At 39.5% G+C, this 17690-nt stretch overlaps 1 protein-coding gene across 2 annotated transcripts in view; it reads right to left on the bottom strand.

The window, feature by feature from the left end:
• The window catches only part of WASHC5 (WASH complex subunit 5), a 58135-nt gene that overhangs the window by 10172 nt on the left and 30273 nt on the right, over window positions 1–17690 (bottom strand). Inside the window, exons 17-27 of one of the 2 annotated variants that reach the window (XM_039853613.1) lie at window positions 17400–17480; window positions 14921–15022; window positions 13986–14165; window positions 12785–12909; window positions 10216–10378; window positions 9703–9805; window positions 9535–9614; window positions 6279–6382; window positions 5197–5326; window positions 3683–3779; window positions 394–547 (exon numbers count right to left, since the gene is read on the bottom strand). In XM_039853613.1, coding sequence (XP_039709547.1) covers window positions 394–547; window positions 3683–3779; window positions 5197–5326; window positions 6279–6382; window positions 9535–9614; window positions 9703–9805; window positions 10216–10378; window positions 12785–12909; window positions 13986–14165; window positions 14921–15022; window positions 17400–17480 — 1319 coding nt within the window. Of the gene's footprint in view, window positions 1–155; window positions 548–3682; window positions 3780–5196; window positions 5327–6278; window positions 6383–9534; window positions 9615–9702; window positions 9806–10215; window positions 10379–12784; window positions 12910–13985; window positions 14166–14920; window positions 15023–17399; window positions 17481–17690 lie in introns of those variants that run through there. The other variant, XM_039853612.1, reaches the window with a different exon arrangement.

Here is a 17690-nt window from a genome sequence, read left to right as displayed (position 1 = left end):
ACACACGTGCTCCTGGCCTCCCAGTGTGGCTGCCCCCTGGCCGTGGCTGCCCCCTGGCCGTGGCCCCAGCCAGAGCACCCCGCTCGCTGAGGCTTGGGAGCGACGCCCCAGCTGGCAGATGGATAGGCCTCCACCTTCTCCCCGACGCTGGCTGCTAATCGTGGTCTCACTCATGCATGGAAAACCACCGTGAGTGTGTGTGGGGCAGTGTGCCTGAGGGGAGAGCACCTGAATTTCTTCGAACCAGGTGCTGTGCGCTGACTTGCTCTGCAGAGCAGGGTCAGCAGCCAATGTGCGCCTCTGCCAGGGAGGTAAGAAGAGGAACTTGACATGCAGGGTCCACAGCCCACTCTGTAACAGCAATTCCACGTATTCCCGATCGTCCTTCTGTACCTCGTACACTGCTCCACTGTGGAGCGGATGAACTGGCCGATCAGCGCCAGGAACTGCTCCGTGTACCGGGCGTGAAACTGCTTCAGCAGGGTGAGCAGTCCCAGGACGAGCGGTGGCCAATCCACAGGGTCGGCAGGCTTCCGGCAGACCATTCCTGCAAGGGATGAAAAACGGCCAATTGCAGCACTGAGTGAAGTGCCTGCCTTTGGCCATGCTCATTCAGTATCAATGTTCATGGATGTCAGCATGACTAGGGCCCACGTCATCACTATTTGGAGGGGATGACAACTCTGGACTGCATTCCGAATTAGGCCCGGGATTGATGGAAGCTTCTAGTGGTCTGAAGGAGTAATACGATAAAATGATCGCTAAGTTTTATAATTACCATCACTGTTTCTTTGGGATTATACAATTAATGAATGCTATTGTAGAAAAATTTAAAAGTATCAATAAATGCAAATGAGAAAATAAAAATGACACAGAATTGACTTCTGTTAATGGCAGCATGCATATTAGATAACATGAACTACTCTCCTAAATGAAAACAATTAAAATGCTGGATGAAATATTACTAAGTAGTTTTAAACACGATGTTGCATGTTATACAAGAAAAGAATCTGCAGAAGTCGAGACAGTGGAAGAAGGAAATTTGTGAAGTGAGTGAGTGCCAAAGCTGAACTTTTCACTGAGGATTTCTGCCTAAATCTGGACCCTGACCTTTTGCCTGGATGGCTGTGCAGTGAACAGGAGATAGAGCTTAGGGTCTTTGGGGGGAAACACAATGTTGAAAAAGAACAAAGTTGGAAGCTTATATCGCCTGATTTCAAGAATTATTATAAAGTTACAGTAATCAATCAAGACAGTATTGCCATAAGGGTAGATAAATAGATTAATGAACAGAAAAGAAAATCCAGAAACAGTCCCATCCTTATATGATCAATTGAATTTCCACAAAAATCCAAACAACTTAATAGAGTGAGAGAAATCTTTTCAATAAATAGTGCTGAAATTGGATATCCTTAATGGGGAAAATGACCTTTGACTCTCACTTCATACTGTGGATAGAAAGTAATTTGAAATGGACCACAGACCTCAATGGAAAAGCTAAAACTAAAAACCTTCTAGACCAAAACATAACAGAATATCTTTGTGACCTTGGGGTAGGCAAAGAGCTCTTAGGACACAGAAAGGACTAATTATAAAGGAAAAAAAAGATAAATTGAACATCATCAGCATTAAAAACTTCTGCTCATTAGAGTCAACAGTTAAGAAAACGAATACATAAGCCACGGTTTGTGAGAAAAACTTCGGGATACATCTAACAAAGGATTCATATTCACAATATATAAATAACTCCTACAACTCAGTGATAAGAGAGCAATCAACTCAATTTAAAAACAAGCAAGAGACTTGAACAGCCACTTAACAAAGAAAGATATAAAATGGCCAAAAAGCACATGAAAAAGTGCTCAACATCATTAATCATCAGGGAAAGGCAAATTAAAACTACAACGGGATACCATAATACACATAACCATTAGAATGGTTAAAATTCATAGGGCCGACATTGCCAAATGCTGGTGGGTGGAAATCTCTCACTTCAATCAGACATTACTTAATGCCCGCTGTATAAGACACAAGCAGTACTCAGAAGATGGAGTCCTTTCCAGACAGAAGCAAAGGTGATGTTTAGAACAAAAGCATCCTCTATGCACGAAGCCCCAAAGAGACCTTTCTTAAAAGACAGACCAAGGCAGGCATGTGTTCTTAGATCAGTCTTGAGAACAATGCTCACAAGGTTATATAAATGTTTTTAGGGTATACAAACATGCTGAAGTTCCTTCCTCAGTCCTATTTTTTTTTTAAATTTAATTCCCAAATTAACATATCAGTCTAATTCATGAAAAAAACTGCAGTCGGGTGTAGATACATTTCTAGGACACTTAAAGGTTTTGTTTGGTTTGTTTAAAGATCTGAAAATTCCATGGAATAGTGACATGCTTCCCATAAGCAGTTGTACAATGAAGGTGCCTGACCTCAAACAACATACCATGAAGGAAATGTTACCTAAGAATGAGACCAGTGAACAAATAGTCTTTAATGAAAACAAGATATGTTTATGTATGGACAGTTCATTGTTAAAAAGGATCATATATTCTTATTTAGCAATAACGCAGGGACAAGAGAGGGGGAACATGAATCTCTGAATCTTACGATGAACGCTAAATTCATCTTGGGATGGTTCTTGACATTGATTTTGACCAATAGCCAGGAAAGGATTTAGAATCAGTTGAGCACTTGCTCTGTGCTAGGTACTGTGTTAAGTATTTAAAAAATCTGACTGGCTTGAGAGGTGAAGTAACTTGGCCACAGTTACGTAAGTGATAGGCGGTGAAACCACAATGAAAACGTTTGTTTGTTCCTTCCCTCCTACGGCAAGTATTTACTGGGAGCATGATGCTCTGCATTCTGTGGCAGAACCAGGACTGTGCAGGAGGTGCGTCTGAAATCAAGAAATATTTTTGAATGATATACTAAAAACCTTCAAGAGACTCCACATCCTTACCCTAAAAAAAGCTAATAAAACAGGAAGGGAAATACTTCAATCCCTGAGTGAAAAACAATGTGGGCATATTCACTGAAAAGCTCTTACAAATACTTAAAGTAAATTAAACTCTACAGTGATTTGAAAAAACTGCTTGGATACAAAGTTTGAAGACAGAGGAAGTACTTGGGAATCTAATAGAATTGTGATTATAAAAAGGTTCAGGATAAAGTGATCAATGGCAAAAAAAAAATTAGGGATATATTCCTGACAAGACAAATCTACTGAAAGCCTTTGGTATCTACTTTCGTTTAGAATGTTTTCACAGGTAATCACACATATCTTAAAGTACTAAATATTCATGTTTTAGTCTTCCCTCCTAACTATTTGTTATTCTTCACACTGCAGTTCTAGATACACAGTAGGAACATGACACTTGTTGAAAGAATAGGATGTTAACCAAAAGAATTTTCTTTCACACCACAATCAGCTGCCTAAACATTAAAGAAATCAGTTGGATGATTAACCATTGGAAATTAAAAGCGGACTACAGTATAAATCTACTGTCTACATTTTATGATGGAGCATCTTATTCGGAGGCCCAAAGACGTGGACTTTATAAACATGCACTTAACTGAGAAAAGATCTCATATGTGACATAGCATTCTATAAAAAGAGCTGTTTGGTTAGATATTAATCTATTGTTTTTGTTACTTATTGCAAAGAATAAATGTTATACAGTACCTAGGTTTTTGTTGTACTGAAGTTTTGGCAACTGGGCGATCAAAAATAGAAAGTTGACAATTGGGAAGTAGGGTAAGCGCTTTGTTGTTATGTATATCTGGAAAGAGAAAGGTAAAAGAATGGGTGGTTTCTTCACATTGCACAATACTGCAGAACAGATTTTCAAATGGAGAGCTCCCATTTTATCTTAATTATCTTTTCGTACTATCTACAACTAGGATGGTTCCATTAATTTGCTACCTTTAGAGTTTTATCGAACACCACCAATTTCCTCCCTCACCCCCAATATAAATACCTCTATAACAATTAGCCCTTCTAGGAAGGGAACAATTTTGCTTAGAGATTAGTAGTTACTTGGTCCCCCTTCCACACAATCCTCTGGTGTCATTAAGGAGGGAAGAAAGGGTGATGAGCCAGAATGGAATGGAAAGCAAAATATAGTAGTCGAGGCAAAACTTGGAGGGAAGAGCAGATGGAGGGAGGCTGGGAAGGAGGGAAAGAGAAAAAGGTGGAAAGAAAGGAAGAGAGCTCCACACAGCAGCAAGGAGCAGTACATAATAGAAACCAAGCAGGTGTCTCCTTTGTCATTTGCTTTCTCTTGGGCAATGGCACAGAGCAGTCTCTCTCCCAGTTCACAGGGGCAGAAAGTAGGGCAAACCCAGCCGCCTCTCCTCCTGGCCAGGCTGGGAGGCAGGCTAGCATTCTGGCTGGAAGCAGGCTCTGCTCAGAAGCCAGCTCACTAGTGAGGAACCCTGGGGCATTTCAGAGCAGCTGCGAGATTAGGCAAGATCACCCACAGCCAGGTTAACATAGTGTTTGGCGCACAGGAAGTGCTCAAAAAATGTGAGCTGCTATTTAGGTTCAGGATCTTTCATTCGAAAAGCCAGGGATCCTAGAGATTTTAGAATTTCACAATTTATAGATTTTAAAAAGGTTATATGTGGTCCAGAATGTCGGCCTATAATCAGTCATCAGAATCAGCATCCAAACACAAATATTCACAGGAATATAAACAGCCAGGAACAGGTTTTGCCAGCAAATGAAGTCTGGCACCAACCTGTGAACAAACTTCCAGTGCTCAGAGTTGTTTGGAAATCAGAACGGCAGAAAAGAGTTTGTAGCCCTAGATTATCACTGTGATTACTGTCAGCCACGCAGGGAAGTATCTTTGGGGCAAGAAGGATCAATGTCACCATTTAGTTGCAGTTCAAGCATCAAACCCCAGACAAATCTAAAACTAATCTCGTATACACAAAGCACTTTTCACTTTTTAAGGAGCTCTGACAAACACATCTGACTCCCACGGCTGAGTCAGTCAGGGAAGGTGTGATCACACCCTCATCTTACAGGAGGGAAAAGGAGCTCAGAAAGGGCGGGGACTTGAGTGAAAGGAGGCTCTGGGATGTGAATCCAGCTTCTCCCACTATCTTAGCACAGTAATCTGCTACCTGGGCCAAATCACCTTTTCTACCACGCTGTCTCCCACCACACCACCACACATTTTAATTATTAACCTTATTCAGTGGGTTGTGGATGCCGGCTGCCTCCAGGTAGGCTGTGATTTCATATAAGAGTGTGTTATCTTCTTTAGGGTAAGGAAGTGAAGGGTCTTGATAGTGGGCTTCAATATCTGCTAGGAGAGCTCTAAATGGAGGAAAAAAGTGATAAACATTATAGATGAACTGAATTTATACAAGTTAATACGGGTTATGATGTTATCTTTCAGGCTTCAGTTTCCTCATTTGTAAAAGAAGCAGAGGAGGAAGGTCCTGCCAACTCTTGATCCTTCCAATTCTCAATTTCCATGCCTGTGATTGATGAGAAGTGGAAAATTTAATCTATAATTATCTTTTGAGTTAACCCAAATCAAATGCTTTCACCATTCAATTTTTACGAGCTGACTGGACTGTTTTCAATACCTACTTTGTCAAAAGCACTGGTTTAGTGACTGAGAAGCATGGATTATTTATTGTTATGTAGAAGCTTGCAATGAGAGCAAGTTGCTGGTGCTGGGGAAGATAGGCCTGCCCTCCGGGATGTGTGTCCAGACCCACTCCTAGTAATTAACATACTTCTAACTATGCTCAGGATTAGCAATCAGTCCTGTGGAAAGTTAGGTGTGGGTTTTGAAATACAGTTGACCCCTGAACAACATGGGGGTTAGGACCGCCAACTCCCTGCGAAATCAAAAATCTGCATATAACTTTTGACTCTCCTAAAACTTAAATACTAACAGCCTACTGTTGAACACAAGGGTTACTGATAACATAAATAGTTGATTAACATATACTATGTATATGTATTATTTACTGTATCCTTACAACAAATATGGAGTCTGGTGTGTATTAAGAGATCAACGTATGTTGGCCAAATAAATGAATCTCTTAAGAAAACACACACACACACACACACACACACACACACACCAAGGGACAATAAAGAGGCTTCTGAAGACAGATTTAATTATCCATGGTAAGGAAACCTATAAATTCCGAGAGCTTTCTTACCCACAAAGAACATAAAACAGTAGATATTAAAGAAACTGATAGTGAACAACGCAGGCCCACAGATGGCTCTCTCAAAACCTGGCACTTACTTATTGAGATTCTCCAAGGCGGCTGCCAGATGTTTGGAGTCAAACCGACAAGAATAATTTAATTCATTGGCAATCTGTTGTCTCAGAATCTGCATCTGCCCAACCTGTGAACAAGCAAGAGAAAAAATGGGTAGAACAGGTAAGGAGGCAAACACCAAGGTTCCACTCGAGGATCACAACGTCCTACAGAAAAGTTTAAGGATGGCTCGGACTGGCTCCACAGCTAAGAGCAATGTCACCCTTGATGGAGGCACAAAAGACCTTTCAGGACTGCTGGGAAACCTCTTGTATGCCCACCTCGAAATATCCCCAAAGTCTAACATTTTACAAAGTAACCCATTAATGATTAGTTGTTCACGTAGTACAGGTGTCTTTTTTGATCTTTTGTAATAAGTTCTTCCACTGTAGTAGCTGCAATGAGAAGCCTGACTTCCTTTATTTGTCCTAAACTGAAACTTCTCAAGTTCTAAGGATGCCATTGCACTCTAATATTTTGAAATTTGGTGAATATAAGTCTTCCACATCACTCAGCAATTCAGATAAAGTAATAACCTGGGTTAAAAAATAATCCACATAAAATCTACCAAAATCTACCAATGCTTACCCCTAATCCAGGGATTTAGTCTTGTTTTTGTACCTTGAACCCCTTTGGGAATCTAGTGAAGCATATGGACACTGTCTCAGAATAATTCTTTTATATGTACAAAAAAACACAGGATTACAACGAAAGCTAACTGTAATAAAATATAATTATCAGACTATTAACAGAACAGACTTGTGATATGGAGCTATGCTAACATGGTGGCTCAACCACTGTGATTTCCAAGTAGTGAGGAACATAAATGGTATCTGGAGATGTCTATGATGACTGTCAGGTGACAGCAAACTATTGTGGGGTCCGGTTTGAGATAGATTTCAGCTTGCTCCCATAAACTTGTTGGCATCATAAAGTCAACAGTATACTCTAACTTTTTCTGCCAGTAAATTTCTTATTTTCTATTCTAGAAAAGGTACCCCTAAAAGATTAGTAATGGGGAGAGGAGGAATAGGAAGAGGGCTATTATAATGCCAGCAACAATAAGATGAAAATGAACACATTTCTTGAGTTGTCAGGAGCAGAGAAAAATTAAGAAAAAGAGAGTGATTTCTCTAAGAGTAAAGAAAAGTTATTATTTAGATAATAGTTAAAAAATGGTTAAATGACCTCAAATGTATTACTTTTGACTGCTATTCTTACTAGACTATATTATTCTACTTATACGAAGAAAATAAGTCAATGCAAAAAAAAATGTTACTTAAAAGTAAGAAACCTTTTATGAGTAGAAATATATTATTTAAAAATCAGAATAGAGCAAGTCCAAGAAAATAGTGGGTTCTCTCTGGCCATTCGGAAATGTCCTTCCAACCTTGTATGTGACCCATTTAATTCCTTGCTTAATTCTAGATACTCTATGTCAAAGATTTCTTTGAAAGTCAACCTATAAATGGAAAAAGAAATAAAGCCAATTTAAGATAACCTGTTCTTATTTAGAGCATGAATCTTGGTGACCAACATGTTATCTTTTTGTGCCCAATTAGTCTAAGCCTTTAATACAACACTGGAGAGGCCAAGGAGCGTGGGAGGATGATAAGCTCATGCTCATTCTACTTATTTACTCGTCTACTTAGAGATATCTGGGTTAGCATTCTTTCCCCATGATTTCTCTAGAGCTGCAATGACCAATACAGCAGCCACGAGTTGCATGTGGCTATTTTAAACTGATTAAAATAAAATTAAAAATTTGGTTCCTCATTCCCACACGTTTCAGGTGCTCAACTTCTCCATGTGGTAGTGGCCGCCGTCACTACTGGACAGTGCAGGGTACTTCCGTCGCTGCTCCAGATCATCAGCACCGCTTAGTGAATGCGAGTTCTCACATTTCAAGAGGAAACGACAAGAAAGTCCTTGGGGGCCTTATGAGATCGCTGAGTTAGACACAATATTTGGCAACCACTGAATTACAAGCAATTGCAACTAACGGCAGTGCAGAACAGCCATTGGGCTGTGAACCATCAGGCAACAAGGGGGAAATCTCTAAGTCTCTTCCAAGAACACCTATCGTCTCCCTTGGCCTCCTGCAGAGGTGAGACTCGGGTCTGTCCAACCTCAGGTCACTCTTCACTCCTCCCAGGTTTTTCCAGCAATTAGAAGCTAAACCTGAGAAGCTCTCAATATCTGAAAATCACCTGGCTAACGGAACGTGAGACCTACCTAAGAGGACATCTAGCAGAGCCAAAGGCTCCTTGTGTTCCCATTCTGTTTAAGTTTCCAAATTAAAACACACATGCGTGCGTGCGCGCACACGCACACACGCACGCACGCACACACACACGCAAAGAACTTACTGGGATTATGGGAAATACATTGTGAATTTGGCCGAGACACAATAAGTACTGTCTCAATGAGCAACTTATACAAGTGGGAACAGGAGAATGGAACTTTCCCATATTCCTATGGCATTCTAGACTTTTTCTGTGGTGATACTTTTAACCACAAATCAGTTTTCCACCAGGAAATCTACTAGACTGTTAGCAGGTTTTTTGAGGAGACAGGCAGTGTTTCCTTTAACAGTGTCACCCAACAACTGACAATGTTTTGTACATAACAAGTGTTCGATCAAGGGTTGTCGAATATCTTGGATCACCAAGGGATGAGAGCAGGACACAGAAGATTCAGAGGGTCCCTGAGCATCACTGTCACAGTGTCAAGGCAGGATAGCAGAGGAGCAGATTCCACGATAAGCAATCTCATTTCCCTTTCTTATTCATTTCCAGACAGTGTTCTATTCATGCTGTAAGGACAATTTATGCCCCAAAGAACCTGGCTTTCTCACATCTATGCCGACACAAGAGGGGAGAGAGACAGATGATCTATGAACTGACAGAGCAGTTCATTAAATGAACTTGTATTGTGGGAACTAAGTATTACTGAAGGAGGAAATTTTCCATTTCCTTTGTGAAAGTACCTCTTGCCAAAAGGCATTCCAAAAGAAACATTCCTTGAGCAAAAGGAGAACAAGCCTATGAAAAGCAGGCTCAAGAACAGCCCAGAAAGGAAGATAAGGAAACAAATGAATTTAGAAATAATAATAAATGGAAGTGTTGCATTTCTGTTCTAACAACAAAAGAAGAATGGCTTTCTTTGGGCAACAAAATTACAATAAATTAATAATTAAAAAATATAGCATTGATTGTCAGCCTCTCTTCCACAACATACCTTCATTATAGCCTCGAGATAAGCTGTCCAAATCTTCTGTGTTTTGGCAATGGCGGAAAAATAAATTTTATTCGAATTTGCTGAAAAGTTAAAATATAATTTTCTATTTAGTGAATTTTGAAAGGCCACAGTATAATCTCCACCCCAGGCTAGTTTCAGAACACTTACCTACAATACTTTTGAGGGGGCTGACAGCATTCATGAGAGTTTTTAAAGTATCCTGAACAGTTCTGTCTCTCAGGATAATTTTCTGAAACATACTGAGGAAATTCTGGAACAAGAAGGCAAAATCAAAGAACCAGCTATAACGAATAAAATGAATAGTACTCCAGTCACCTAAAATGTTAGGTAGAACAGAGACTGGCCTAAATCAACCCACACTATGATGGAGGAAGCAGCAATTTCAGGTTCCTGTTAGAAACATCCCGTTTCCAGGAAGAGTTGCTGGATTCAAAGAGAAAAAGTCTTACCTTCTCAACATGAAACTCGCAAAAATCATCTACCTATAAAAATACTATGCTGGCCAAGAAATTCTAGCTTATTCTCATTCTTATTTACCTAATAGGAATCTCATATATGAGGTCTGATGTCAGTATAGGAAAGCATGAAAGAAAAGTTAAATGATCTACTCTCATTTCTCCCAGGGTAGCAGAAAATAGTCACGAAAGTCAAAAGGCTCACCTGTAACTCCTTTACAATCATAAAGCACAGAAGCCTGTCTAACCCGTTCAGACCGAAAGTCCCCAATGTGGTCTGGATTTCGGAGAAGAGGCGGCTGCTGGTCACTTCTTGATGAGTTTTCATATCATACCAAGTGTTCAGCTGGTCAATATGACATGTCATTCTAAAACAAAAACAAAACGCACCCAAAACCCAACAGCAGCTGAGCACTCATCCTAAAGAGATGTGGAGCTCAACAGAATTGGGGGCAGCAGACATGGGGCACAGTCACATGATCTGTGTTGAATGACCTCTGTATCTAGGCACCCCTAATATCTCCATGGTGACCACCTGATGGATCAGGAAAATATAACTGAGTTAAACCATTTTTTCCTGCCCTATGCTATGTCACTGGCTTGACTAATTCATTTCCGCTGAGTCAGGCTGTTTGGAGTTACATTAAGAGGACAAGGTTAGATTCAGTTGCTGGATTCTAGTTGTCAGGCTAGAGGACTTTAGAGCCCAATTTTCAATCCACAGTGTCTTACTTTAAATTTCCAAACACTGTGGACAAAACAGTCTTGTGTTATTTCTATTTTGGTAAGAAAAAAATTGTGAATCCCGGCACCCTATTGAACATTTAAAATTATGATGACAAAGCCATATCCTCTTGTTCTTGTCACCAACCAGTGATTCCTTTTAGACTCAGGAGTGTGATGAGGATGACAACCTACAATATTTACTGAATGCTTATGTGTCAGGTGCTCAGCTATGACCTTTCCATGTGCTATCGTTTTCCTCCTCCTAATAGCTTTGCATTATCTAAGCCGTTTAACCCTCATTTTACAGGTGAGAGAACTGAGGCTCAGAGAGGCCTGATCCCAACATCACACCCTTAACCACCATTTTAATGGTTCTCAAACGTTGGGGAAGAGACCTTAAATCACTGGTAGAGTTTGCTAAAAACAAAATGGCCAGATTTGGTAGGTCTGGCATGGAGCCCCAGCCTCTGAATTTCCATACACTCCACAGATGATATGCCCCCAGTTGTAAGAATCGGCATGTACCTTTACCAAAATGGGGTTTGGGAGGAAGCTGGAAGAGCCTCAGGAGCCAGGGAAGATTTAAATTTGGAAGTAAACAGGAAGAACAGGATGGTTTCCAGAAACGCACATGACTTCTACTTTCGGGCTTCAGAGTGTCTTTCTTACATTGCCCAGTGCTGGCACTTTGAGTGTGTCACCTAAGAGGCTCCCAATACTGATGATGAAATCAATATGATATGGAAGTCCCACTCATGCTGAATCTTTTCTGCAAGTATTAGCATGGCATCAGCTGGAAGGTTTTTGCAAAGGGATTCAGTGATCACCCCATGGGTACCAAGAAAGGAGGAGCTACAAAAAACACTTTGGATCACTTACTCTTTTAGGCCCATGAGTCACAAAGTTCATTTCTATTGGAATTTTTGGTCAAGTTTCATAAGTTTTGAGAGACAAAATAAGCCTAAAGGAGAAGGTGGTAGGTACAAGGGAGATAAGTCAAAAGAACATTGAACTTATAAACATTCAACTATGAATACACAGCTGGACAGAGAAAAAAGAGGCAGCATCTTTTCTTGGGTAATTCCACCAATCACTGCACTCAGTGAGATGTGCCAAGGGACATGAGACGGAAGGCACGAACCTGCTCTTCCCTCAGGTGGTCTTAGCACCAACTGTTTCATCAGAGGTTCGACAGGAGCAGGAAAAGGGACTGAGAGAGGCGGCAGGCAAGTCTCGACCATGGTGCCTACCTAACAAATTCTCAAGGGCACTTTTGATTATATGAGATTTTCGCTCACATGACTATGTATGAACTGTGACTCACAGCATGCAAAGCTATGCAGTCTGCCCTTGAACGACACAGTCCTGAAGAGGTGGGCTCCAGAGTCAGAGGGCCTGGTGTGTATTCTGGGTCCTCCACCATTTATTAACTCTGTGATCTTGGGCAAGTGACTTAGCTTTTCTATGCCTCAGTTACCTCATCTTTAAAATGAGAAGGATAACAATGCCGACCTCATAAGATTCTTGTAATAAGTAAATGAAGAGATATATGTAATGTTCTTGGAAGAGTGTACAAAGTAAGTGCTCAATAAATGTGAGTTCTTGCTCTTGGAAGTGCTTGGGTGTCGCGCTAAGAAACAAGGAGGTAATCTTAAAAGGTCAGGATATGAGCTGACAAGTGACTGGCATGGAGGCGTATACCCAGGTTACATAGGTACAGATGAGCACTCTGTAATTTAAAAAGTTGTAATATACTGGTGAATGCACAGGCCCAAGTGAGCAGAATGTTAACTGGAAAACAAAAGAAACAGAGACTACAGGTGACCAAATAGATCTAAGGGTTATTGTAATCTATATTTCTTTGGACTGAAGTCACCTGTGTTACGCTAAAGAAAATATAGTCTCAAAAACAGTGAATTTTAATAAACCCATCAGAAGGGATCCAATGGTGGCAAGAACAAGGGTGTGATCTCAGAATACACAATGTATGTTTAGAGCCTCCAACTGCCCACGGTGTTGAAGGCCCAGGGGAATCCAGGTGCACCTACTTTGGGTCTGTGATTCGCAAGATTTCTCTGCAGAGTCGACCAATAAACGTTACAGACTCGTCCACAGGGGTAAACTTTGGTATTGGAATATGAGTGGACTGGTACATACTTTGCCAGTCCTGAATCTAGAAAAAAAAAAAGACACACACATAAATATTTAGTACATTTTTGACAAGGTAACCTAGTTATGCTTTTCTCACATAGTTTTATAAAGATAACGTTGCACGAATAGTGACAATAAATGCTCTTTGGTTTCAAAGAGGAAACTTTTAAACTGTATTAACAGCCTCCCCCAAAATGCCTCATATCATGTTTATAAAAAAAGAAACATTTGTGAAAGAGTGAAGAAGTGAGAACAGAAAAAGGAACTTCTAGCGTTTTGTCTTATAAGTTAACATATATCAGTGCAATAATAAAAATCCAAAATATTGTAAGGCTGAGAGATACTTAATCTTTCAATACCTGAATCATGTCAATTCCTTAATTAAAAGCTTACAGAATGGCTCCTTGTTAATAACTGACCAAAATCTAACTTCTCAGCTGTGACACTTAAGAATTTGGCGCTCGAACAACCCAAATAAATACTAAGCAGAAGACTTGAGTAGACATTTCTCTGAGGAAGATATATGATGGCCAATAAGCACAGGAAAAGATGCTCAGCATCACTAATTATTAGAGAAATGCAAATCAGAACCACAGTGAGATACCACTTCATAATCACTAGGGTGGCTATAATTTGAAAAAAAAAATAAAAAAAATAAAAAAAAATAACAAGTGTTGGTGAGGATGTGGGAAAAAAGTAGAACCCTCAGACAGACATTGCTGGTGGAAATGAAAAATGGTGCATGTATGTGGGAAACAGGTGGTTCCTCAATAAGGTACACAGAATTACCACATGACCCAGCAATTCTACTCTTAGGCATACATTCCGATCAAATCCAAGTGACCTGTAAGTCTTCTGAACTCTTGATCACTTGAGTTACAACACTGACAACAAACAACTTTCTCCTTTGGACAGTAAGCTCCCAGAGGCCAGGTGTCATATAAAGTTTTCTGCAACCCTCACAGCTCCAAAGGTATTCGTGACGATCTAGTGTGTACTGATTTTTAGTAATTGTTTAAATAAACTTTTGTCTTGGCATTTCTGATAATTAGAGTATTTAAAATGTCAGAAAATCAAGAATTTTACATATTTAGATACCTTTGTTCTTAAGAAGTTATTACACTCTTGCTCCACATTATAATTTATAATACGAGATACTTCTTCCTGCCAAATCTTCAGAGCATAAATGTTGACATAATCCTGTATATATTCAAAGGAACGATGGAATCCGTCCATGGTAGCCCCCAACTCTTTCAGCTTGGGCATCAATTCGCTTGGCTGTGCAAAAGGAAACATAAATTCTATTATAGTGGAGCAGATTGTCAACCACTAAAATCTACACTGGACTTTAAATGAGCCCCTGACAAAGAGACTATAGCAACAGTGTAAGGCAGTTTTGGAAATATGTATTTCCTACCTCATCTAGGATGAATGGTAACTGATGTCAGACATTCAGCAAAGAACAGATTTCATTCACCTGGGGAGGAAGCCTCATACAAAATAATATAAAAGGAATGTTGATGACTTCTCTCACATTATCTGATAAATACATCTACCCTAAAACACTTAAACTATTTTAAATTGAATTTACTGAAGTGCAAGTACTCTAGACGTAAATTTCAGGCCTATGGTTTTTTTTTCTCCTGAGAAAAATGATCATATTCCTTAACAGGTTAAGCAAAATAAAAAAATGATAGCCTTTACAGTTTCTATCTGCTTTAGGGTTAACAAATTCTTTTAACTATAAGAAGTAACTCTGACTCATGAACATCAGTTCAGTTCTTAAACTTGGGGATCAATAGGTGAAGGGAAGAAGTACTGATTTTCTTATAATATGGATTTTCTTATAATATGGATGGATTACAATATAAGATCAAAAAACACATCCATTGATTGTATTGAAAATTATATATTAGATCTATTTTAAGAGGATAAAGGTCTTATTCATAATAGTTAAAAATGGTGCCCTAGTCCATTTTGCAAGCTGAGTGGAGAAAAAGAGAAAGGAAAGACTCATTTTCGCCATCTGCTACCTTGGCTCGAGGGCTGAAGATCAATCCCCTATGAAGAGCAAAAGCAACACGTTTAACTAGCTCCTTCCTTATTCCATCTTCCAGCAACTGTTTCGGATCCACCTGAGTGCAAATCAAAGAGTAATAAATGGTAGTGAGAAGTTCAGTCCTGAATAAATCCAGAGGAAAAATGCTTTCCGGAATCCAGCATGGAGCACTTTTCTATCTTCTTTCTAAAGGATTAGGATTAGGATTGTTTTCCTTTCCCGTCCCTCTGTGACCTTGTGTAGCTAGGACAGTACTACCCGTAGCCTCTTTTGGACTTGGTTTATCTCCGTAAAATCCATGATAATTTTAAAATATGACATTTCAAAGATGGTGGGTATGGAAAGTTTTAAGTTGCCTCACACTTTGATCACTTCATTAAAAGTATAAAGTGTCTTTTCTTATGACCCAGAGAGAGTGGAATGAAGGGCCCGCATTTGAATTCTCTGGATGTTATCTCAGGGCATCTACCACATGGGCAAACTCAAGTTTTGGGTTGGCTCACTCCAGGATTGGACAATTCTCTTTTCTTTTAGCATTCCTGGGATGGTGACTGTAATTGGGGAGATAAAATAAGAAAGCAAATCTGCTATTTAACTCCGTAAGTTTATTTTAGTGATTCTTTCTTCTGTAATGAGAAAGCTTTTGTTACTTCCCAGAGTCTCCTATCAGACCCATAAAACATCGAATAGTTTTAGGGCACTCCTTTGAATTCTTGAGACCTGTATCTTTTTCAAATTTGTAAAGAACCATTATTTTGAAAAGTCATAAAGTCAACTTGATGGGTTCCATCTGGGTTTGTTTATATTTAAACTCCAAGGAAGACACACAATGAAAGTTGCAGAAATTACAAAAGCCAGAAAAACATGCTGAACTACATACATCATGACTGTGCAATCAGCAAAACCAGACTGGGGAGAAACTACAGGTCAAATGCCTTGGGTTCTTCAATGGATAAATTGTAAGATAAAAAAGAATAAAGAAATCTGAAGATTAAAAGAGACTTAAAAGAGATGAGATATATATATTTTTAAATGGGCAAGTATAAACTATAGTATAGAGAGATTTAATGGATCAGTCAGATTATACCTCCATGTATAATCTGTGCGTATCAACTGAATTAAACTGATATCAGGCCTAAAACATGTTTAATGGATTCTATTAACATTCCAGGGGTACTTCTTTTAGCTCACTTTGAGAAAACACACATTGAAGTTCTATATCCATTTTGTTTCATTTCCTATATTTTCTCGGATTTTAGTAACACAAATGTTAATCTGGTAATTTGATAGCTACACACTTAAAAAAAATCAGAAATGTTCAGATTCTACTGATGTCGGATAAATGGAAAAGTAAATAAAAGCCCCATGAACTATGTCAATGGTTACATCACTAGTCATCATAGGAATGTAAATTAAAACAGCAATGAGTTAAGATACTGCTTTACGCCTCTTGGTAAAGCAAAAATTAGCAAGTGGATAATAATAAGCATTGGCAACATGCGGGAAGAAAATTTCAAAAGGCAGCCTGGCAGTACTGAGACAGGTTATGAAATGGGTATGCAGATTTCAGCAAAATTCTTGCTCAAGTATGTAGAAATTCAGAGAAACTCTGTAGACCATGGGGACATACTCAGAGATACTCATCTTGACACTGTTAGGGTAATGTGTGAGCGTATGTGTGGTAATGGGGAGCATAATGTATGGTAACGGGGAGCGTATGTGTGATATTGGACAACACAAGTGTCTGTCGCCAGGCTAATGGTTACGTAAAATGTGAAATTCTATGCAATAGTGAGAAATGACCAACTACTCGATCCATGGCAATGTAAATTTATTTCAAAAGCAATAACTAGTGAGAGAAGTTGGAGAAAGGATGAGAGAGCACAGTGATTTAGATAAATCAAAAACACGTGCGCATATGAAATAACACGACATGCTGAAAATAAGGGTACCTGCATATTTACCGACAGAAATCAAACGTACAAAGTGAGTGCTGTGCAGGATGGGAATGGGCATGGGTATCAGGAGACAAAAAAGAAAAAAATATGACAAGAGAGGAGCTTACACGCATCAGTGATGCCAACGGCCTGCCAATGACAGTGGGGTATGATTATCTCAGCTCTCTGCACCTGGGTTGCAATGTAACAATACTAAAAGAAAGGAGGGTGGGGGGGGAAGGGAGAGAGAGGGAGAGAGCGCACCTGCTATTTTGTCTAAGGGACCTGAATCATTTTGTTTTCCTCGTTATTATAAAAATTCAATAAAATAGATTTTTCTTAAATCTAAATAACTCTTGGGTATTATGAAAAATAAAGATCACACTTTCTCTTCCTCTATCCATACATGAGTGAATTTCAAAAGCCAGATGTGAAACAGCAAGGGACACAAGACAATAAACACCACAATCATCCCAAGTAAGACGAGGCCACATGGACCAGCATCAAAACCATTACCTTGATGATGCCGACTAAAGTTGTTTTCATCATTAAGATGCCTTCAGTGAAAATGGAAATAGCGTGAGTCAGCTTGGCAACCTTTAACCAAAAGAAGAGGTTGATGAACTATTTCGGATAGAAGACCCATCATTTCCAGGCCAGGGAGAGCTAAAATCATTGGCTAATGGCCATTTCCAGGGAGAGCTAAAATCATCGGCTAAGTGCTGGGGTGCGCATGCCCTGTTTAGAACTGTGGTGTCACTGAGAGACGACTGTTAGAAACTCTGAGAAACTGAGTCAGAAGGTATT

This window comes from Pteropus medius, unplaced genomic scaffold, assembly GCF_902729225.1.
Source record: "Pteropus medius unplaced genomic scaffold, Ma_sr-lr_union100, whole genome shotgun sequence".
Lineage (NCBI taxonomy): Eukaryota > Metazoa > Chordata > Mammalia > Chiroptera > Pteropodidae > Pteropus > Pteropus medius.
Note: the sequence above shows the minus strand (reverse complement) of the source record. Positions and strands in the feature narration are given on the sequence as shown.